We start from the raw sequence: 24,936 nt of genomic DNA, 5'->3' as shown, positions 1-24,936 counted from the left end.
CTTTTGCATTTTCAAAATAACAAAAAGGAAAAAGGGCCCAAAGCAATACTTTGGGCACCCTGCATGTTTAGTATCTAGTAGCACCCCCTTTGGCAAGTATAACAGCTTGTAAACGCTTTTTGTTTTAATTTCTTGTATGCAGGATTTTCATCCATTCATCCTTGCAAAAGTCTTCCAGTTTTGTGAGATTCCTGGGTCGTGTTGCATGCACTTCTTCTCCCTTTGAAGTTTATCCACAGATTTTCAATTATGTGCAGATCAGGGGACTGTGAGGGCCATGGTAGAGCCTTCTGCTTGTTTCTTTTGAGGTAGTCCATTGTGGATTTTGAGATGTGTTTTAGGATCATTATCCATTAGTAGAAGCCATCCTCTTTTCCACTTCAGCTTTTTTACTATTGGTATTATGTTTGCTTCCTTCTACCCTCTTCTCTGCACCCCTTTCTTCCCAGAATTCCAGAGGAGCATGTGTGGCCTATAAGTCTCCTCACGCCGATTAAGGCACCTTCTCCCCAAGGAGAGAGAGTACCCCCCAAATCCCTCTACTCTTGAAATGTTCCCTGTTACCCAAAGCATCATTGATTCTTCCCCATGATTAATGGTTGGAGAGGTTTTCTTTTCATGAAATTCTGTGCCCTTTTTTCTCCAAACATAACTTTGGTTATTGTGGCCAAAGAGTTCTATTTTAATCTCATAGTTTCTTAGGACTTGTTTGTAAAAGGTATCAGGCTTGTTTAAATGTTCTTTTGCAAAATTCTGACACTGTATTTTGTAGTGAGGACGCATGAGAGGTTTTCTTCTGATGATTTTTCCATGAAGGCCATATTTGTGCAGGTGTCACTGAACAGTAGAACAATGTATCACAACTCCAGAGTCTGCTAAATCTTCCTGAAGGTCTTTTGCAGTCAAGAGGGTGTTCTGATTGCCTTTCTAGCAATCCTATAAGTAGCTGTCTCTGAATTGTTTCTTGGTCTTCCAGACCTTCTTTTGACCTCCACTGTTTCTGTTAACTGCCATGCTTAATAACATTTCGAACTGAGGAAATGACAACATAAAAATGCTTTGCTCTCTTCTTATAGCCTTCTCCTGCTTTGCGGGCCTCAACCATTTTTATTTTCAGAGTGTTAGAAAAGCCAAGCTGCTGTGTTTTGAGACAGGGTTAGAAGAGCTGTTAATAAGGCTTTGAAATTCACCTGGCCTTTCCTAATGATGGTTTTGAACAAGCCTTAGGCCCGTTTCAGACGAGCAAGTGTCACGCTCCGGACTCGCAGCGCAGCATCCGTCCTGAACGTCCAGCACTGCCAGGGTCGCATAGCATTATATTAATTTATAATGCAATGTAACTCTTACAGTTCTGGAATGTATTGGATAACACTGGCAGCATTATGTCAGTGTTATCCAGTACATTCCAGACCTCTAAGGGTTACATAGCATCATAAATCAATATAATGCTATGTGACCCGGTCAGTGCTGGGAGGACAGTACGGGTGCTGTGCTGAGAGTCCGGAGCGTGACACCCGCTCGTCTGAAAGGGGCCTTAACCCTAACAGGCTAGTTAAGGTCTGAGACCTCCGTCAGAGTTATCTTACCACTCACATCTTGTGTTCCCATAATTTTGCAAGGTACTCCTTTTGCTTTTTTCATTCTAAAATTGTACAAAACCTTAAATGCTGAAAAGTGTGTTTCATCTTTAAAGGGAGTCTGTCACCAGATTGTGACCTTATAGACCGCTTACATAGCGCTCTAGCATAGCAGTCTATGATTCTAATGGTACCTTTGATGTGTGCTTCTGAAGTTCCCCCAAGGCAAAAACGGACTTTTATTCAAGGGATCGCAAGTGCCCAGGGCGGGGTTCACCTTGTTGGAGCCCAGGCTGTTCTGCCTCTTTTCGCCATATCCCCGCCCCAGCCTCTTCCTCTGCCCGCCCCGATTTTCCTTTGCATCCTCTTTCTCTGCAGCCGGATCCCGCGCCTGCGCTATCCATTGCTTGACCGGGGCATGCGCACGGCGATGCCCATTGTGGGCACGGCATCGCAGTAGCTACTACGCATGCGCCGGCCAACGGCGAGAAACAGCGGCGAGGAGGCGGACCAGATACACCCACAATGGGCATCGCAGTGCGCATGCCCCGGCCAAGCAATGGATAGCGCAGGCGCGGGATTCGGCTGCAGAGAAGGAGGACGCAAAGGAAGAGCGGGGCGGGCAGAGGAAGAGGCTGGGGCGGGGATATGGCGAAAAGAGGCAGAACAGCCTGGGCTCCAACAAGGTGAACCCCGCCCTGGGCACTTGCGATCCCTTGAATAAAAGTCAGTTTTTGCCTTAGGGGAACTTCAGAAGCAAACATCAAAGGTACCATTAGAATCATAGACTGCTATGCTAGAGCGCTATGTAAGCGGTCTATAAGGTCACAATCTGGTGACAGACTCCCTTTAACTTTATGCGATTTGGAGATCATTTCCGCTTCGACTTAATTACTGTTACTGTGAACAGTTTTGACCAGGGGTGCCTAAACTTTTGCATGTCACTGTTTCTCTCCTGATCTCTGGAACTGCGCATGCATGTATTCTCCGCAGGGAGAATGAAGTAGCCTTAAGTATAGAAATCGTGCAGTTGAGCATTTTGAAATTTGGCATCCGTGATCCTCTCTAACCCTCCCCCCATCTTCTGTACATGCGCCATCTCAACATCTGATGCATATTAGATTTTTAGCTGGTCCCACCGAAACCTGGCAAGCATACCACATTTACAGCATTTCTATTGTTAGTTGTGAGTGGTAATAATACCCTTGAATAGACCCCAAAATGGGAGTTATTGGGGTGACTGTCTGTCCTACAGTACCTAAAGCCAAGACTGCTGCTGACTGGCCAATGTCTTACACTGTCAGTAATCTGGTCTTCTTGGCTTTCTGATTCACCAAGATGTCTCACTGAACTTGATTGGGCTTTGTGCCATTATAATTTACAGCCCCTAAATGTACACTTTAGGAGGGGGTGCAATAACGTATGTAGTGTAGAAGCACTCTGCTCTCAGCGGATCCTAGTGAGCCTTGACTGCAGTAGCAGAAGAAACTTGCACAGGGCTGATGTCCTTCTGTAACATTAGGAATCGGGCCGCATAGGTTAAATATTTTTAGGCATTGTCCTGGTATCTACCAGGAGAGAGACCCATCTCGCTAGAAGTGGCTCCCTATGTATCAGTCTGACTTTTCAACCAGCCTTGGGACGTGACCAGAGAAAATAGCCAAGCAAATTATACATCCGGAGGCAGGCTATTTTTCCTTGTCATGTCCCAAGGCTTGTTGAAAAGTTGGACTCCTAGGGAGCCACTTCCACAAGGTGGCACTAGCCAGGTGGTTCTCTTTTCCTGGGAGATACTTATTTTATACGTAATTTTTAAACTTTTTTTTGCTGATTTTTTTTTTTTAAATTTTTTGTTTAAATTTAGTTATTTGTATAAAAAAAAATACTGCAGTTTTTTTTTGCTGGCTTCTAATCTTTATAGTATTGTGATACTTTCTGTTCTGTACAGGTCACTTCTAAGCAGTCTTCTCATTATCATCACAGGCAGGATTACAATGACATGCAGAACCTATATATAGAGAACACAGGCACCAATGGTGATGAACAAAGCTTATCTTCTCCCCCTCGCTGCATAATGACCTCTGCACAGGTCACAGAGCATGCTCACAACGCTTTCATAGGGAGTCCTCTCTCCTGACTGCAGGTTAAAGCAGGGATGCCCAACCTGAGGCCCTCCAGCTGTTGCACAACTACAAGTTCCATCATGCCTAGACAGCCTACAGCTTTCAGGGCATGCTGGGAGTTATAGTTTTGCAGCAGCTGGAGGGCCACAGGTTGGGCATCCCTGGTCTAAAGCGTAGCTCTAAAGTCTGTGGATCAGCAGCTCAGGCAAGATGGCCACCCCCAACAATTTAAAAAAAACTATGATCAAAAAATTGAAACTGATTTAAAAGAATAAGTATCTGTGTTTAGTGAAAGAAATACATACAGTAGGTGACACATTCCCTCGAAGCCTCTGCTCAACCAGACTTGTTATTCCTACACTTGACTGGTTCCTGCTCTGCATTTCTCGACGCCTTGGATTTCTAGTGTTATGTCTGCATGTGTTATTGTGACATGCTTAACTAAACATTACCCCCTCCCTCGGCTCCTACTTTTAACCATCCTGCCAGTCTTGGCATTTTAGTTTCAAGGAAATAATCCAAAATCCATGTTACTCATATCTTCTGAATCACATATTCTACCAAGGATCCCCCCCCCCCCTTTCCTTTTTAACGCAAGACCTATTTCCTAGTGGGATATCTTATTCCGTGAGTCACATTTCACCTCCATCCAAGATAATTTTCCCATTTGCAGATCTCCTTTTTCTATCAAAAACCTGATCGGGTGTTGTAAAAAGTGCCCTCGCCTCTCTGTCAGCAAAGTGCTGCTCTACAAGGGGGCAGCGACATTTGATCTGATATTTTAGAAAGCCATAATCTTGGCAGGGATGGCAGAGAGCACAGATGGCTAAATGTGGCTCTAAAAATGTCCCGCCTTGCCAGGGGGAGCGGCGACGACTGAATGCCTGATGATCACCGCGGAGAAATGCAGCATCTTATGCTGAAAACGCGGATAAATGGGTTTAGAGCAGCCTGGTAGAAAGGTGGCACTATGCCCGATGTATACGCCGTCTACATTGCCAGGCATTCAGTGAATGTGCAGTGTTCTCTGGTAGTTAACTTCATGATGGCTTTATGTCATATACACAGCGTAAAACATTTTTAGTTTTCGTTTTCGCCATAGGCAGATTTTCTGCAACTAGTCAAGGGGGCCGTGGCTTGCTGAGTTATAGTCATTCTTGCCTCTCCCTATTCCTGCCTCCGGCTTCATTATAGTTGCTGGCTCCTGTGGCCACCTCATCTTTTCAGAACAGACGGGCGCGCTGAAAAGGGAGACGCGCACAACTCGCACTTGACGTGCACGTGGCCAGTCTAGCGCTGACGTCCTGTGGGGGACTTGGAGATCCATAGTGCAGGCACAACATAGGAATCGGAGAGCTTGTGCACAAGAACTTGACAAAAGTCAAAGACGCGGCAGGATGGGCTTATGGTAATTTATGACTTTTTAAAAATCACATAGCGACATAACAGGTTCACTTTAAAAGGGTTGTCCCATATCAACATTTATTGCATGTCTCTGGGATATGCATCAAATGTCAGATAGGTGTGGGCCAAACTTCTGGGACCCGCTTACATCACCAGAATGGAACATACTGTGCATGCTCAGCCTCCTCTCCTTACAGTGCTATTGGACTTCCGAAAATAGCCGAGGAGCACCCCTCTGGGACTTGCTCCTATCTCAAAATGGGGCTCCAGAAGCAATGAGAGAGCAGGCGCGTATGCACAGCCTCCCTCCATCTGGTGAGTGGACGGTGGCCACATATGCTTGGCTGCTCTCCCTTCACTTACTTTGATGGCCCTGTTCAGGAGATAGGAGCAGGTCCTAGAGGTAGATCTGCATCTATCCTAAAGTTACAATGGGACAACACCTTTTTAAAGGGGTTTTTCGGTTATATTAAGTTATCTGACCATTGTACTCGGCTATCTCTGGAACTCCTATAGAGATGAATGGAGCGGATAAATGCATGCCCGACTGGCCACTCCGTTCATTTCGTGGGGTACAGGGCCCCTGTTCTCATAATTAGGGATGAACAAATTTCTGTTTTCAAGTTTGGCGTACAAGGTTTGGGTTATCTAAGAATTCCATTATGGATTCCGCTACCACAGAGCATAAGTTATGGTTCATGGTAGCGGAATCCATAACGGAATTCTTAGATAACCCGAACCTTGTACGCTGAACTTGAAAACAGAAGTTCGCTCATCCCTTCTCATGATCATTGGGGATCCCAGCGGTAGGACCCCAACCAATCTAATAGACATGCCTTATCCTATGGATAGTGTGTGTTGCTATAACCAGACTACCCCTTTAAGCATGAGGGATATCAATCTGTCCAATTAGGGTATGATTACACGATGTGGTCATGTTGCAGTTGCAACACTGCCTACTGCACGGCAGTACAAGCTGCAGCAGGCTATAATTAAACTAATTAGGACAGCATTGTTTAGTCAGTCTACATTGTTAATTGATGTGCATTATAGTGGATGCCTCTCAACTATTAACAATGCAGATTGTCTAAAAGTGCAGTCTTAATTAGCGGCGGTAAGCTCTTAACTGTAACCCAATTATATGAAAAGCGCAAGTTACATTCTGAACTGCCAGGGCCCTGTGGCGCTGCAGATCATTGTGACCGCGCTGTTATATCTGCGGTCACAGTAAGGATCCCGAATGCCAGATAAAGTGTTCTCCCTGCGTGGCATTGAGGCATCGCACTGTAAAGTCAAAAAGCTGGGAGGGGCTGACTTTTCTGGATGTGAGTGCACCCCCTGCTGGCTGTAACATTAGTTGTGAGCCTACAGGTGTTGAATTAACTCCTTCCTGTAGCAGGACTGGGTTAATTCCCTTTTTTAACCACCTCAGCTCCCCTAGCTTAAACCCCTTTAATGACCAGACCACTTTTTACACTTCTGCACTACACTACTTTCACCGTTTATTGCTCGGTCATGCAACTTACCACCCAAATGAATTTTACCTCCTTTTCTTCTCACTGATAGAGCTTTCATTTGGTGGTATTTCATTGCTGCTGACCTTTTAACTTTTTTTGTTATTAATTGAAATTTACCGAAATTTTTGCAAAAAATGAAATTTTTCACTTTCAGTTGTAAATTTTTTTTAAAAAAACGACATCTATATAAATTGTTCTCTAAATTTATTGTTCTACATGTCTTTGATTAAAAAAAAAATTGTTTGGGTAAAAGTTATATCGTTTACAAACTATGGTACAAAAATGTGAATTTCCGCTTTTTGAAGCAGCTCTGACTTTCTGAGCACCTGTCATATTTCCTGAGGTTCTACAATGCCCAGACAGCACAAACACCCCACAAATGACCCCATTTCAGAAAGTAGACACCCTAAGGTATTCACTCATGGGCATAGTAAGTTCATAGAACTTTTTATTTTTTGTCACAAGTTAGCGGAAAATGATTGATTTTTATTTTAATTTTTTTTCCTTACAAAGTCTCATATTCCACTAACTTGTGACAAAAAATTAAAAAACTTCCATGAACTCACTATGCCCATCACGAAAAACCTTGGGGTGTCTTCTTTCCAAAATGGGGTCACTTGTGGGGTAGTTATACTGCCCTGGCATTTTAGGGGCCCTAATGCGTGAGAAGTAGTTTGAAATCAAAATGTGTAAAAAATGCCCTGTGAAATCCTAAAGGTGCTCTTTGGAATGTGGGCACCTTTGCCCACCTAGGCTGCAAAAAAGTGTCACACATGTGGTATCTCCGTACTCAGGAGAAGTTGGGCAATGGGTTTTGGGGTGTCATTTTGCATATGCCCATGCTGGGTGAGATAAATATCTCGGTCAAATGCCAACTTTGTATAAAAAAATGGGAAGAGTTGTCTTTTGCCGAGATATTTCTCTCACGCAGCATGGGTATATGTAAAATGACACCCCAAAACACATTCCCCAACTTCTGCTGAGTACGGCGATACCACATGTGTGACACATTTTTTTGCAGCCTAGATGCGCAAAGGGGCCCAAATTCCTTTTAGGAGGGCATTTTTAGACATTTGGATCCCAGACTTCTTCTCACGCTTTAGGGCCCCTAAAATGCCAGGGCAGTATAAATACCCCACATGTGACCCCATTTTGGAAAGAAGACACCCCAAGGTATTCCATGAGGGGCATGGCGAGTTCATAGAAATTTTTTATTTTTTTTGCACAAGTTAGCGGAATTTTTTTTATTTATTTTTTCTCACAAAGTCTCCCTTTCCGCTAACTTGGGACAAAAATTTCAATCTTTCATATAAGGTGTTATATGGCTTGTGAAAATCATCACCCCTCTAACTTTTGCCGGCCCGCAATGCGCGTGCACGGGCCGGCTTTGAGCGTCATCTCGCGAGATGATGCGCCAATGCGTGACTCTGCCTGAGACAGCCGCCTCCGGACCGTGATCCTGCGTTAGGCGGTCCGGAGGCGGTTAATTAAAAAGTAAAAATAAATGTAAGAATTTAAAAAAAAAAAAAAACTGTAATAAAGTAAATAAAGAAAAATGTGTAGCTAGTTTCTAGTTTTAACAATAATATAGCAGACAATACACATTCCCCCCCCCCCCCTTTTTTTCGATCATAAAAAAAAAAATATATTCTTACTTTTAGCAATAGTATAGATGACCATGTATACCATAAATGTTTTGTCTTGAAACCCTTTGGAACAGAAAAAAAATGTGATAAAGGAAAAATGAATTTTTTTTCATAACTTTCAGTTTTTTCCTTAAATATTTTAAAGAAATATTCTATTTCTAATATTATAATATCAGATGTGTGTAGGTTTGGCCCTTTGCCAAAACTGAAAAATTGGCCCAGTAAGGAAGGGGGGTAAACACTCCGGTAATAAAGTGGTTAATTAGAGCCTGATATAGCTCGCACATCTGCGCAGGACTTGACTACAGCACAGCCGCCTCGCAACTGCAACACTACCTGAGGAAGCAAAAGCAATTGTGAGTCCGTTTTCCTGTGCACATGAAAGAGACAACGGGTGCACTGGAGAGGCAACAGCAATACACCCCCAAAATGGGAATGGTTGTGCAAGTGGTGGCCAAGGATATGTACTTTCTACTTATCATCCCAGACTGATTCTTCTCTAATTTTGTGTCCATGGGGTGTCAACTGCAGCCCAGTCGCACAGGTAGTCCTGCCTTTTCCAGGATGGCCAGTACCTGCGCCTTTTGCTTGAGTAACGAGAGGAGCACTGCCATACAACAGCAGGCTGGTGATCTGTATGTCTCTGAAAACACTGTTAGAAACAGCCTCCATGAGGGTGGCACGAGGGCTCCACGTCCTGTAATGGGTGGCCCAGCACCATGCAGCTTAACTGGCATTTGCCAGATAACACCAGAATTGGCAGGTCTGCCATTGGCACTGCATGCTCCTCACAGATGAGACCGCTCCAATCTCCTCATCCCCATTTTGGTAGCTCTGCTACCACATACAGTACATCCATACGAGCCTCGTACCTGTATGCTGAAGGGATAAGTGTATCACCCCAGGAGCCAAATGTTGGGTAGCAGAGGGCATATTGACCCCAAGATCAAAGGAGCTCGCCGATGCCAGGTTAACAGATGTGCTAGTCATGGATGAGAATTCACTAGTGATGGCCCAGCTCCCTCAATGTCAGATGAAGAGCCTTATATCTTGACTTTCTAAAGTGCTGCGAGTGTGATGCTGGGGAGGATAGGCTATTGGGGTTTACAGCCTTCAAACCAGAATTTTCAGTGGAGTTGGGCTTTTTAATAGTTTAGATGTGTGTGATTTACAGGGAGTGGCAGGTAAAAGTACCTGGACTGCTAGAGGAACATATTATTATCAAGGTGCCTGATGTATTTATACGGTCTGTTGCAGGGTTGGTATGTCTCTGAATGTGTATTTGTGTGTGTGTGTGTGTTTATATATACAGTCAGGGCCGGCGTCATAACCCGGCATCCCCGGGCAAGTGCCGGGGCCCAATGCTCCTGGGGGGGCCCACTGAGCTGCTATGAGCACTTCCATCAATACAGATGGGAGCTCTCACTGCTGTCATTTCCCTTACGCAGTACCCCTTTGGTGGGCCCTCTGAGCTGCAGAGACTCAGACACGCCCCCTCTACACAGGACACATGCTGCTGACCGGAGGGCTGGAGCTGTGAGTGAGTCTGCACTGTGACTGTCTCTTGTCTGTGGGACAGAAGGGGGGGACTCTCCGATCTGCTGCTGCTTCTTCATTCTATTTAGTTGTATTACTGTTTCATTAAGCAGTTTGCCTCCATGACACCTGCCCCCCCCCCCCCATATCCTGTCCTATCTCATCCTCATGGGGCCCCTGCTGTCTCTTTTCCTCCCTCATGTATCCAGAGCTCCTGTTTCACCCTCCTATCTCCTGTTGCTGCCCTGCACAGACCTCCTGCCCCTACTTCTTGTATGAATCCCCCTCAGAGCCCCTTCCACCTACTTGCTGTGTCCACCCCTCCTGTCCATCCCGGGCCCCGGGCCCCTGTCTCACTCCTCTGCCTCTCATTATGGTGGCATCTGAACAGCATTCACCATAAGGAACTTCTAACGTCACAGGGTCATGTGACTGTGCCCCCCACCCCGTACTGTGCCCACTTATACCCTGCATTGTGCCCTCTTACCACACCCTGTGCAGTGCCCATAGTCATTCCCTGTACTGTGCCCTCTTATACCCTTTTATCCGGTCACTGAATGGTGGTTTTATCATTGTATGGCGGTGTTATCACTATATGGCGGTGGTATCCAATAACTGCATGGCCATAACTTTATCCCTTTCCCTGCCCACGCCATCCTTTTTTAGACCTGGCATGAGCGGGAAAAGATACAGATTGCGGTGCTAAGGACCTTTGCGCCACAATCTGTGTCAGAAATACGCCTAAGGCTACTTTCACACCTGCGTTTAGGTGCGGATCCGTCTGGTATCTGCACAGACGGATCCGCATCTATAATGCAAATGCTTACATCTGTTCAGAACGGATCGTTTGCATGATAATGCAAACGGATCCGTTTAGACTTTACATTGAAAGTCAATGGGGGATGGATCCGTTTGAAAAATTGAGCCATATTGTGTCAACTTCAAAAGGATCCGTCCCCATTGACTTACATTGTAAGTCTGGACGGATCCGTTTGCCTCCGCACGGCCAGGCGGACACCCGAACCCTGCAAGCAGCGTTCAGGTGTCCGCGAGCGGAGCGGAGGACAAACGCTGCCAGACTAATGCATTTTGAGCGGATCCGCATCCACTCAGAATGCATTAGGGCTGGACGGATCCGTTCGGGGCCGCTTGTGAGAGCCTTCAAACGGAACTCACAAGCGGAGCCCCGAACGCTAGTGTGAAAGTAGTCTAACAAAGACGTATTTCTATATAATAAATGACCCCCTAATTGTATTATTATTTGGGGTAGGGCTAATATCTTTATATTATATAGATTCTAGTGTATTATACTGTGCCCTGTATTTCCCAGTAGAAAATGATCCTTGGGAAGCACAGTCCTCATCCCTGACCACCAGGACCAGGCAGCGCTCTGTCAGTACATGGCGGCCTCCCCTCTCCGCCACGCTGCTCCGCTGTGTACTGGGGCTTCTTCTGACACTAGGGCTAGGTTCACATCCCATTTGTGCCATCCATTTAATGTATACCAAAAATATATGCGTTACCAGATGCCTCAGACTGACGCCGTACAGTGGTGTCCGGTCACCATACAATCCTCAGACTGATGCCGTACAGTGGCGTCCGTTCACCATACAGTTCCATTGTAAAAAAACATATACGTTAACGTATGCATTTTTTACTTGACTCTGCAGGATACAAAAACGTGGAGTGCTGCACATTTGTATACATCAAACCGATAGGAAAAACGTGATGTGAACACACATTGGGGGGGAGGGGGGCGTACTAAAATTTGCTGTGGGGCCCAGTCAGTTCTAGCTACATCACTGCACATCTCCTTCTCTCCTCCAGGCCTGGCTCACTGCTGCAGCGGGCCGCCGGAGAGAAGGAGCGCAGGGAGCTGCGGTTAGTGATGGACAGGACCGCCGGCTCCCCTGCTCTCAGCAATGATAGGTATGTGAGGGGGCCACTGGGGGGGTCATTCATCACACTGTGAGGGCCCCTTACACAGTATAATGACTCCCAGTGCCCCCCATTTAGTATAATGATCCCCATTGACCCTCCATTTAGCATAATGACCACCAGAGCCCCTATTAAATATAATAACCCCTCGTGCCCCCTCCATACAGTATAACCCCCAGTGTGGGGGCGATTGGGGGTCATTATTCTGAATGGAGGGTCACTGTGGGGTCATTATACTGTGAGGGCCCTTTACATAGTATAATGACCCCCAGTGTCCCCCATTTAGTATAATGACCCCCAGAACCCCTCCATACAGTATTCCCCCAGTGTGGGGGCTACTGGGGGTCATTATTCTGAATGGGGGCGACTGGGGGTTATTATTCTGAATGCAGGGCCACAGGTGGTCATAATACAGTGGGGGGGGGGGGGAATTGGGGGTTCATTATACTGTGTGAAGGGCCACTAGTAGTCATTATACTGTATAGAGGCCACTGGGGGTCATTATACCGTGTGGGAGCCACAGGGGGACATGTCAATGTAAAAAAATGCCTCATGGGGGCCCACTGGGATTTATCGCCCAAGGGCCCACATGAACCTGGAGCCGGCCCTGTATACAGTATCTCACAAAAGTGAGTACACCTCTCACATTTTTGTAAATATCTTAATATATCTTTTCATGGGACGACACAGAAGATCGGACACTGATACAATGTAAAGTGGTCAGTGTACAGCTTGTATAACTGTGTGAATTTGGTGTGTCCTCAAAATAACTCAACACACAGCCATTAATGTCTAAACCGCTGGCAACAAAAGTGAGTACACCCCTAAGTGAAAGTGGCCAAATTGTACTCAATTAGCCATCTTCCCTCCCTGGTGTCATGTGACTTGTTAGTGTTACAAGGTCTCAGGTGTGAATGGGGAGCAGGTGTGTTAAGTTTGGGGTTATCACTCTCATTCTGGTCACTGGAAGTTCAACATGGCTCCTCATGGCAAAGAACTCTCTGAAGATCTGAAAAAAAGAACTGTTGCTCTACATAAAGATCGCCAAGGCTATAAGATCGCCAACACCCTGAAACTGAGCTGCGGCACGGTGGCCAAGACCATAAAGCGGTTTATCAAGACAGGTTCCACTTAGAACAAGCCTCGCCATGGTCGACCAAAGAAGTTTAGTTCACATGCTGAGCATCCCATCCAGAGGTTGTATGAGTGCTGCCAGCATTGCTGCAGAGGTAACACGGGTGGGGGCAGCCTGTCCGTGCTCAGACCATACACCGCAAACTGCATCATGACATGATAACAACCCCAAACATACCTCCAAGACGACCACTGTCTTGCTAAAGAAACTCGGGGTAAAAGTGCTGGACTGGCCAAGCAGGTCTCCAGACCCTATTGAGCATCTGTGGGGCATCCTCAAATGGAAGGTGGAGGAACGCTCTGTGATGGCGTCATGGAGGAGCAGAAGAGGATTCCGGTGGCAACCTGGGAAGCTCTAGTGAACTCCATGCCCAAGAGAGTTAAGGTAGTGCTGGAAAATAATGGTGGCCACACAAAATATTGACGCTTTGGGCACAATTTGCCATTTTCACTTAGGGGTGTACTCACTTGTTGCCAGCGGTTTAGACATTAATGGATGTGTGTTGAGTTATTTTGAGGGCACACCAAGTTTACACTGTTATACCAGCTGTACACTGACTGCTTTAAATTGTATCAAAGTGTCAATATATATACACACACTGTGAACAATTGATGCTCAAGGCAACATGACAAGTTATTGAGACCGACATTTTGTGGCGGTATACCCACCTCTGGTGTTGGCTTTTGTTTCAATAAATTGTTTAAGATGAGGAAATCACCATGGCATGCTTCTACATAAATGTCCTACTTTCATGATATGACTGTAGCTTGAACAGTTTAAGTTTTCCATAAATTTCACCTGAAAGAAAATTATCCCTAACTTTGTGAGTGGTGTATATACCTGTAACAATGGAGAACCTTTAGTCAAGTTTCAGGTTGCCAGACTTTCTGGACTATTAGATGTCGGATTAGAGGAATATCATAATCTTCTTTGTCTTGCAGCTGATGTTCTTTGGGTTTTTCCTGTGCCTGGACGCCTTCCTCTATGTCTTTACTCTTCTCCCATTGAGGGTTCTTCTGGCCTTCATCAGGCTCATTACTCTGCCATGCTGTGGGTTAAGGTAAGATGCCAAAAATTGCCAATAAGACAAAGGTCTACCTCTGTGGTTGAATTAAAATTTTGACGTTAGAAAGGATTTCCATCTGAACAAATCGCCATCCATTAGTAAATCAGGAGGTTTTACGCGATTGGAGATGAAGGCAATCATAGGTGGTCTAAATTAGTATGTAGCCGGGCTCCTTCCTGTGTAGCACATAACACATTGGGGACGCTAGAGTAGGGTTGCACCAGGTATGAAAGTCTCAGTATTTTGATACTTAGAATGAGCAACATGGGGTTAATGTGAGGTACATGATGTGGTCATTTACTATTAATATAAGGCACATGGAGGTCCAGACTGATAAAACCGTATGTGCACAAACCCTAGGAAGTATCCCCATCATGTACCTCATGCATTAACCCCATGCTGTCCATTATGTGAGGAGGTAGTTGATGGGGTTACTATAAACATGTGTGGCACATGGTTTTATCAATTTAGACTTCCATGTGCCCCACATTATTAGTAAGTGTCCCCATCAAGCAAGTACCTCCTCACATAAAGGGAAATTGATACTTTGCACACAGAAAAATACTCTCACATTACCCCGATTTTTTTTTTTTTTTTTTTTTTTTTTTTTTTTTTTTTTTGCATGGTATTGAATTGGTATCAAGTATCACAATACTTTTCTTGGTATCTAAACTGTACTCTGAATTCTGGTATTGTGAACTCCATGCCTGAGCTCAAACAGCTGGCTGACAACCAGTGGAGGTGACCATGATGGATCTGCTGGTGGTCGCCCTCTAGGGACACCCTCTGCAGCACTTCTGATTCTGCACTTTGCAGGGACCCAGCGCTGGAGCAGGAGGTTTTAAGTAAATAATTAGCACAGCTTTACATTCTCTAAAAACTGAATGCTGCAATGCTGTGAGCAAGACCATCAGTCCCCGGTTGTTGTCCTGGTTTTGGACTGCTTTTAAAGTGAACCTGTTTCTATGACCTATGAAATCTGGACATTGGTACACTTCACTGACTCCCTAAACAGGAACCTGTCACCACTTTTTAGGCCTCTGCACCATCACCATGCCTTTTATCCCAGTCAGTAATACTCCCATATAACCTGTCGCAGCTTAAAGTGTAAAATGAAGTAATAAAATAGCACTTGCTGTATGTCAATTAAAGGAGGAGTCATGCAGCCCTCACTTGATCGACATCCCACATGCTTTCATATGTCACTACAGTCCAGTTATTGCGCATGCGCAGTGAAACTTGGTGCACTGGTTTCAGTTCCTTCGGCACCAGTTGTCACCAAAGCGGCACTGTGATGATGTATCCTGGCCAAGCCAAGATTGTAGGACTGCCTACTTGACGCTGTAGCGGTAACTGTGCTCTGTTTTATACAAAGACCAGTTATACAGGGGCATCGTTACAAACCTATTAATGTTGGGTGTAATAGCATGGTGGCTTTTTAAGGGCCTAAAATGCGGCGACAGGTTCCAAGTGCCAAAGGCAGAGGTGTCGGGGGCTGATGTAATGGAGTATGTGGTGGACAGGTAGTAATAATCAGGTGGTACTCTTTAGAGTATAAGAAGCTGTGGCCCCCAACTGTCTTCTTGAAGCCTGTATACTCATGAGTATTTGGCCGTACAACAGTAGTGCAACATTCAGTTTTATGTTCTAGAGTACGATGAGGGTTGTACACGGCTACGTGAACCACCTGTTGTCATTGGGAATTCATCCTTTGAGTCTATTTCCATTATAACCACCTGCTCTTCTCATGGCTGAGTACAATAAGCTTCTCGTGTATTGTTCTGTGGTGAGTATGAGCGCTTACGTGGCGTGCTTATGTTACAGGAGACGCCGCTGTCATAACAATCCTCATACAGTATAATAATGCAGGCGGTGTAAGCACCTCGGCGGCACAGAAGTATACGAGCGGTGTCCTTGCTATGTAGATCATAAAAACTCCAGACATACACCTTCAGTAGCCGTCCGCTGGTACTTCAGACCCCCTCCTACACATGCATGCTCGGTTGAATGGATTGGACATGTTTTGTCTGCTGTCAGACACCTCTCCCATTAGAACAAGAGGATCGGACATATAAATTTAACATGCTCCACAGTCATCATCTGCTGGGTTGGAGTCAGGAGTCCTGCCAAAATGAGCAGGTTCGCCTGGCTTCTGTTATGTGCCTGTAGACTCTTTGGTGAACACTTGATCATATAAGTCTTTATTCACCCTATGGAGACCAAAAAGTGTCTGTGCTTTCCTATACAGTAGGCCTCCGCCCAAAAACGGATACTGTGAAATATATTTTTGTTTTTTTGGGAGGGGGGGGGGGGGGGAGAGTCAGTGGGCATTGCATGTCTTTGGAGATGTCAGGAAATCTTGCTGATGCACTGTGCGCAGAGTCTGGGGCCTCATGGGGTACTTACAATCTCCTCCTATCAGCATCATAGTACAAGGGGGAAAGTGTTTAGCATCCTGCCAGGAATAAAAGGGTTTTCCAGGGATTTGATATTTAAGTCCCATCCTCCGGATCGATCATCAATATCAGATTGGTGGGGGTCCGACTCCTGGCACCCCAGCCGATTTTACTGTGTGAGGAGGCTGTGCTCACCGTAACTCCACTGAGCGCTGCTGTCTCTTCACAGTGCCGTACATTGTATAGTGGTTGAGAAGAGGGTCCAGCTTCCAAATAACGTGGCGGCCTTTATTAGTACGTGCAGATAAAATCCAGTTCAGAGTCGCAACGTGTACGAGTTTCGGATCTTACAATGATGAGACAACTCATGAGTAAGGATCACCATTGTAAGATCCGAAACGCGTAGGCGTTGTCTGCACTGGATTTTTATCTGCATGTACTAATAAAGGCACTGAAGCAGCGCCATGGTCTCTTGAACAGCAGATCTTTAGGGTCCTGGTAGTTGGACCCCCACCTATCTGATATTGGTAACCTCTTTTATGGATAGGCCATCAATATCAAATGCCGTGATAAGCCTCACTAAAGAGGGATTGCCCAGTTTTTCAGTCTCATTCGATGGACGTATGCCTCAGTACTATGGACGTGTGTGGGGTGTTGTGCCTGTGAGTCTGCCCTGCTTATTGGCGAGGTATCAGGCATGGGTCCCCCATTTTTCTCTTATTGATGAAGTATCCTAAACGTATGCAAAATCTCCAAAACCCCTTTAATGAAAGAGTATAGCTTGCCGTTTATGTCCAGTGTGTTACTGCAGAGTGCCACTAGGTGGCAGCATTCCTCCTCGCTCTTACATTCATTCTGCTCTGGCTTTTTTCAGTGGCGGTCGTATTCTGCAGCCTGCGCAGGTCTGTGACATGATGAAGGGGGTGATACTAGTCATATGCTATTTTATGATGCACTATGTGGACTACTCCATGATGTACCACCTGATCCGAGGACAGTCCGTCATCAAGCTTTACATTATCTATAACATGCTGGAGGTAAGTACAAGTCTCATCACGTCAGTTCGGGATGTCCCCAGAATGTGAAATACATAGATCAGAGTGGAGGATGGGTAGATGTAGGATCAAGTAGGGCTTGTGCATTGTCAATGAGCCTGGACGACAGTCAGCAGAACATATTCTCAACAGGCCAATGGTCAGCTATGACACGGGGAACGTTACTCGGTAAACATTGACTTATATCGCTGCAGCCCTTCTCGGGATCAGTGAGGATCCCAGAGATCAGACTCTTACCTATTATAAAGTTTTGGCATTTCCTAGAGCAACTCGCTTGGACTGAAAGTTACAAGTAACTTTAAAAAGAAATCTAAAAAAATAGAGTAGTCTCAGGGTTCTTTGCTATTCTTTTCATTCCCAAACATTAAAGAGCCTATGTCAGAAGGATCAACCCTATTAAATCAGCCATACAGACTGGTAAGTTGATCATGCTGATAAAAGCAATTCTCTTATTATGACTCTCCATGGCCTCATTACTGAGTAAACTGCATTTTGATTTATATGCAGAGACCTAACTTGAGCACCGAGGGGCTGGCCAGAGCCCTCGGAGCACCATCAGCTTCAGTCCCTTCCCCTGGATTGACAGAGCTAGTCTTCTTGTGCACTGTATCTTCTGGTCTCGCCGCATGCTCATTGTTTCTCCTGCTGCGCTCCAAGCTGCACAGATTGTAACTGAGCGGCCGAGACCTGTCATGTCATGCCCACGCTGTGCCCCCGAGATCTGGAAGATACAGCGCAGGCACGAGATGACATGTCTCAGCTCTGCAGTTCACACAGAGAGACCATTGTTGTCTACACAATACAGCAAGCTGCTCTGGGCTGGTGGTCAGACTCAAGATCACATGACCAGGTCCCCATAATGAAAAGTTTTTTTTTTAAATGTATGGATGTAACTGAGCTGGAGTGAAACCAATGACATGGCTAAAAAATGTAAAAAAAAACAAAAAACGGAGTCCTTCTTTAAAAGGTCTCGAAACATGATTTGGCTGATAACCAAATGGTTAATAGGTCAGACACTGGCATACAGGGAAGTTACCTATAGGGGGCAGTAGAGAGATGGTGGAGAGCTTATCTCCATATGTTGTCTTAGGGCTCATTTAGACGGCTGCATGCTGTCCGCAAAAATGCGGATCCGTTTTTCTGCGGACAGCTCAGCATGTCCGCAAAAAAACAGATTGTATTCCGTTTTTTGCTGACCCATAGACTTCAATGGGGTCACATCCTTATTTTCACAGACAAGTATAGGACATGTTTCATTTGTTGTGCTGAGCCGTGCAATGGAAGAAAAGGCCCCATAGAAGTGAATGGGACAGCATCTAATCCACCAAAAAACGGATCCGCATTTTTGCGGACAGCAGACGGCCGTCTTAATGAGCCCTTAGTAAGTAACTTGTGTATAACCGTGCAGCACACAAGAACGCCATCTTTCCTTTCCCTGCAGGTTGCTGATCGTCTGTTTTCCTCCTTTGGACAAGACATTTTGGATGCTTTGTACTGGACAGCTACAGAACCCAAGGAGCGGAAAAGAGCCCACCTGGGTGTCATCCCTCACTTCTTCATGGCCGTCTTGTATGTCTGTATCCTTCGCAGTGCCCAAGTGTATAGTCGTGACTTAGTTATATTTCTAACTAATTGCCCCAGAATGCATTGCAGTGACCACTTCTATACCTGAACGTGCAGGTTCAGGATTAGAAAACCAAGAGTGATGTACCCATGTTCTTCTAACCTCCCCTACCTGCAGAATACACCACATGGGGGTGTCCTACAATTTCAGAGTCTACGTGGTTATTTTCCTTATCGGCTATGTCCCCAGTCTTACATGCCATCCTTATATTGGTTCAAGCGACCACCTTGAATGTTGCCTTCAACTCCCACAACAAGTCCCTTCTCACCATCATGATGTCTAATAATGTAAGTGCTTTTAGAAGAAACGTATATTATGTGCATGAGGTCCTTATGGTGTATCTGCCTTCTTCTTAGTCCCACCATTAGTTTTAAAGGTGTTTTTCGAGACTTCTATACCGATCGCGGGGGTCTGACATCTGTGACCCCCCCCCCCCCCACCGATCAGCCGTTTGAGAAGGGACCGGGATTCGCAGTAGCACCGCAGCCTTCTCCATGCACACCATTTATTTGACAGTGGTCGCGCTCAGTGCCATTCACTTCAATGGGGCAGAGTTGCGCCTATGCCACGTGACCGATGAACATTACATCACACGGCCTAGGAAAAGCTGCGAGAAGACCGCGCCGCTACTGCTAGAGCCGCTACCTTCTCAAACAGCTGATCATCAGGATCCTGGGTGTCGGACCCCCGCCTATCAGATAATGATGACCTATCCAGAGGATAGATCTTCAGGAGAAAAGTCTTCGAAAATCTCTTTAATATTGTAAACGACTTTAAACGTTTTGTACAGTTTGAGCTAAAACAGTCTTCATTTGGGCCAAGTGAACCCCTCTAAACTACACCGGAGCACCCCTGGTTCTCTTAGTGACGGCAGTTGCACCCACAAATTTGCCTTACATTACATCATAGCACCTGAGGAATTTATGGTGCTCCTTCCACCTCTGGGACCCTCACTTATAGGATGACGTAGGGTCCTGCAACCTGATTCAGAGCTGCCTCACTTGCCTCATTATTGAAGTCGGTGGCAGTCATGTATGGATTATAGCGCTGCGGGATCCGCGCTGTCAGGCATTTATGTTCTGTCTGCGGGATCCATGATGAAAATGACATAATTATCAGGCTAAGCACATATAACAGATCTCTGGTGATCGTTCTCCTTGGCGGAGGCTGGCACCATGGCACGTCCTCTCACTCTGTCTATTTGCTTTTCAGTTTGTTGAAATAAAAGGGAGCGTGTTCAAGAAGTTTGAGAAGAACAATCTGTTCCAAATGTCCAACAGCGGTACGTGTGCACCACAGATTTATCGTAATGGATGTCATGGACTGCTCCGATATGTGGACTTTTTTTTGCTCTGGCAGTCCATCAGGTGTTTGATGTGAGGTTAAAACAACGATCAAGCGTCTGCTGACTTCTGTGGAGCAGCAAATCCTCTTCTGCGCGGCCCCCCGTACCTGTCGGTTGTCTCCTGTAACAGCAGGGCACCAGGCAGAAAAAAAATTTGAGCACCTATAGCTCCTAAATCTAAACATTTTAGAACATTTTTGGGTCATGCTGGAGACTGTTTTACACTGTCTGAAGCTTTGAACAGCCTTAAAGGGGTATTTTAGCTTTTTGATATTGTCCTCCGGATAGGTCAACCTTATGAGATCAGTGGGGTCCAACAGTGTTTCGGGCAGAAGCAGTAGGCTGTGCAGTGGCCATGCTGGCGTACTGCAGCTCACATCCCATTCACTACAACGTAGATGCACTGGAAACTAAGCTGGAAGCAGAAGCTGGGTGTCAGACCCCCACCGATTTGCAGGATAGGTCATCAATATAAAAAAAAAGCAGGAATGCCCCTTTAACTATGCTGTCTAATAGCAAGCTTAGGCTACTTTCACACTAGCGGTTTTCTTTTCTGGCATAAAGTTCCGTCCTAGGGGCTCTATACTGGAAAAGAACTGATCAGGCATATCCCCATGCATTCTGAATGGAGAGCATTCTGATCAGGACAGAGATAATACCGCAGCATGCTACGGTTTTATCTCTGGCCCCCTAAAAAATGGAATACCTGCCTGAATGCCGGATCCGGCTTTTTTTTTTCCCATAGGAATGTATTAGTGCCGAATCCGGCATTCAAAATACTGGAATGCCAGATCCGTCCTGCGCTGACCGAAAAAAATGTGAAAATAAATAAATACTGGATTCGTTTTTTCGGATGACACCGGAAAGACTGATCCGGCAATTCAATGCATTTGTAAGACTGATCAGGATCTTGATCCGTCTCACAAATGCCATCAGTTGGCATACGTTTTGACGGATCCGACAGGCAGTTCCGTCAAAGGAACTTCTTGCCGGATCACTCTGCCGCAAGTGTGAAAGTAGCCTTAGGCTAGGTCTACACAACGACATTTGTCGCGCAACATTTTGTTGCACTAATGTCGCGCAACAATTTTTATAATGGCAGTCTATGGTGTCGCACTGCAACATGTAACATACTGCGACACAACAGTCGCAGAAAATCCATTCGAGATGGATTTTTCTGCGACTGTCGCAGTCGCAGCATGTTGCAGTGCGACACCATAGACTGCCATTATAAAAATTGTCGCGCGACATTGGTGCAACAAAATGTTGCGCTACAAATGTTGCAGTGTAGTTGTGCCCTATCTGTTGCGCGACTTATTGTCGCCGTGTAGACGTACCCTTAGCCAGTCGAACATTGCTGCATCAGTCCAGCAACACGGTGGTGAAGATGTTTGCTTCCCAATTTGGTTAATTAAGCTTTGTGCAAGCTAGGCAAATTTCTGTGGACACCAGTAGGTCAAACAAAGCCATGTAAATTATCCTGTAATTCCCGTCGCACCAAGCGACGCGAGTTGGGGCAGGAAGCTCTTGGCTAGCGTCCACTAGCCCCTGATTACTCAGGCACACTTGCCAACTGGTGAAGCATAATTCGCCGCTGCTCTACAGTCCAGGGTTGGCTTGCTTTACATCACCTCGGCAGACTCTTGGCATTGTGCACATTGGCTGCTTGGACTTCATCGCACCATATATTTTATTATTTGCACATCATACCGTGGGAACATGGTGTCCTATGGTATTACCAGTTCAGCAAGTCCCGTTCGGCTGGCTGATGTTAGTCTACGGAGACTGCCTGGTCGCACGCTTGATTTTCTAACCTCTCTGTTTGTTGCAGATATCAAAGAGCGATTCACCAATTATGTGCTACTACTGATCGTATGCTTGAGGAACATGGAGCAGTTCTCCTGGAATCCAGGTTATTTCATTGTTTCTTGTGGGAAGCTCTGCCAGCCTGGACTGAAAGGGGTGGTCCAGGATTAGGAAAATTATAGTGTCGCACATGCTGAGCCCCATTCACTTCAGAGAGGCGATTCTGCATTACTAGACACTACCCATGCGCCATAGTTTCTGGGGGGTGGGGGGGAGCCACATGGCCGTAAGTGCAGCTCTGTTGTTACAGAGTTATAATAGGGCCATTGTAGAGTTGGATCCTTTCTGGACTTTCATATTCCTTGATATGGAGGCACACATGTTGCATTCTGTAGTGTAGACAGTAAAGAACGTCTTGACGTTTCATATTACGGTGCAGTTGCTGCTCTGTACATATGGCACCGAATGGAGCATTGTATTGCAGCTCATGCGTCCAGTATGGACCTGGACGGGCCTCCATGTGCCACCTGCCTTTTAGAAGGAACCTCAGCTTTTATATACATTAGTGCACATAGTCCATAGGATTGGATTCTAACTTCTCTTCCTGCTCTTCAGATCACCTGTGGGTCCTATTCCCTGACGTGTGCATGGTCATTGCTTCTGAGATTGCAGTGGACGGCGTGAAACACGCCTTCATAACTAAATTCAATGACATCACTGCAGATGTAAGTATCCGTTAAAACCGTGTTCTGTTTTATGACTGCTCTGCTAGCTCACAGGTGTGTTTCATGCGCAAGGTCGTGTCCGTATTTTGGTTCGCAATCAACGGATCCACAAAATACAGATACCTTTCGTGTATATTCTGTGTTTTTCTCTCGCTCGTCAATAGAAATGGCTATTCTCTTCTGCAATGCAGGTCAGAGTAGGACATGTTCTAGAACACCACGTAGTCTGCAAAAAATACAGATGTGCACATGACCCCATAGTAATAAATGGTTCGGTGTGCGATATGCAAAAAATGTAGACAGTACATGGATGAAAAATAGGGTCATGTGCCTGAGGCCAAAAGGTGCTGTTTTTGGTAGCTTGTATTCTGCTGTCAGCCACATGGGGCAAAGTCTCCGGCATGGAATACTATCTAGGGTTGGGTGATATCAAAAATATTCCCACAATAACAATATTAAGAAATATATCGCAATAACGATGTATATTGCGATAAATACCCATTTAGAAGACAAAAACACTTGGGGCCACAAGGAGACGATATACTGTATGGGGGCAGCCGCAAGGGGACGTTATATACTGTAGAGCGCTGGTCATGTCTGTTTTTTTTATTGCTTCCTGTGTTGGCTTCATGAATACCAACCGCAAATACCAATAATCGGATTAGCGTTCTGCTCGTTTGTCAGGTGATCGGTGACGCCTTTAAATGGGGCCGTTATCGGGAATGAGTGTTCATACGAACATTTGTTCCCAATAATGAGACCAACAATCTGCCCGCATATATGTCTCTTAAAGGGGTTTTGTCACTTCAGCAAGTGGCATTTATCATGTAGAGAAAGTTAATACGAGGCACTTGCTAATTAGGGCTGACACATTTACTCAATTGAATCGAGTAATTCGACCCAAAAATCCTCGATGCAAATTTTTTGCATCGAGGATTAGTTTGTGTCATGTGACCACGGAGTGGAAGTGAAGTGCTTGCTATTACTTACCGCTCTGTGGTCACCCGCCGGCCCGCACTGCGCTGCACTGTATCCTGACACATCGCGTGTGACATCAGGATGACAGTGCAGCGCACGGAGAAGATGGAGGCGCTGTGGAGTAGCGCCCCTACAGGAAAAGTAAGTACTGGCGTTCTATTAATTTTTTGTTATTAGAGTACTCGTTTAATCATTGGATTAATAGATATAATACTCGATTATAAAAATAGTTGCTAGCTGCAGCCCTATTACTAATGTATTGTGATTGTCCATATTGTCTCCTTTGCTGGCTTGATTCATTTTTCCATCACATTATACACTGCTTGTTTCCATGGTTACGACCACCCTGTAATCCAGCAGCGGTGGACCTGCTTGCACATTATAAGAAAAGGTGATAGCCGATGCGCACTTCTACGGTCCCGACCACCAGAGAGGACGGCGCCTTTTTTTTTTATAGTGTGCAAGCACGACCACCACTGCTGGATTACAGGGTGGTCGTAACCCCTGGAAACAAGCAGTGTCTAATATGATGGAAATATTTATCCAGCAGCAAAGGAGAACTGTACATAATAAATGCAATTTTCTGAAGTGAGATAACCCCTTTAAGGATAGATACCACTTTGTTACATGGCCCCAAATGTCTTGACTCGTATGTATTCCTGTAGTTACTGTGAGGAGCCGTGAGATGTAAACCCATGGGGGGTCATGCACTGGCTCGCAAGTGCAGTACCGTCATGTAATAGCACTGATTGCTAGGGGCAGTATAGACCGGCCTCCTATATTATAACATATACCTGTATCTAACCCCTTTATTCATCTTTTTCTCTTCCTATGAATCGTGCGCTGATGTCTCCGTCTTTTTCCGGAAGGTGTACAGTGAATACAGAGCCAGCCTTGCCTTTGAACTTGTGAGCAGCCGTCAAAAAAATGTATGTACTTTAAAAGCATTAGATAGAAAACACTATTCAATCATGAAGTCGGGGATCAGCAACCTTCGGCACTGCAGCTGTGGTAAAACTACATACAACTCCTAGCATGCACACTTGGCCAGCTGTTTTTAGAGCT

General features: G+C 45.5%; 1 protein-coding gene across 1 annotated transcript in view; it reads left to right on the top strand.

The window, feature by feature from the left end:
* TAPT1 (transmembrane anterior posterior transformation 1) overlaps positions 1–24,936 on the top strand; it is a 64,101-nt gene that overhangs the window by 28,431 nt on the left and 10,734 nt on the right. The window contains exons 3-10 of the mRNA XM_044296884.1: positions 13,818–13,936; positions 17,213–17,375; positions 18,835–18,970; positions 19,207–19,304; positions 20,230–20,299; positions 22,194–22,274; positions 22,784–22,893; positions 24,741–24,800. Of these exons, the coding sequence (XP_044152819.1) occupies positions 13,818–13,936; positions 17,213–17,375; positions 18,835–18,970; positions 19,207–19,304; positions 20,230–20,299; positions 22,194–22,274; positions 22,784–22,893; positions 24,741–24,800 (837 nt within the window). The remainder of the gene's footprint in view (positions 1–13,817; positions 13,937–17,212; positions 17,376–18,834; positions 18,971–19,206; positions 19,305–20,229; positions 20,300–22,193; positions 22,275–22,783; positions 22,894–24,740; positions 24,801–24,936) is intronic.

Source organism: Bufo gargarizans, chromosome 1, assembly GCF_014858855.1.
Source record: "Bufo gargarizans isolate SCDJY-AF-19 chromosome 1, ASM1485885v1, whole genome shotgun sequence".
In the NCBI taxonomy this organism is placed as follows: Eukaryota; Metazoa; Chordata; class Amphibia; order Anura; family Bufonidae; genus Bufo; species Bufo gargarizans.
This window is presented reverse-complemented; position numbering and strand designations above follow the sequence as displayed.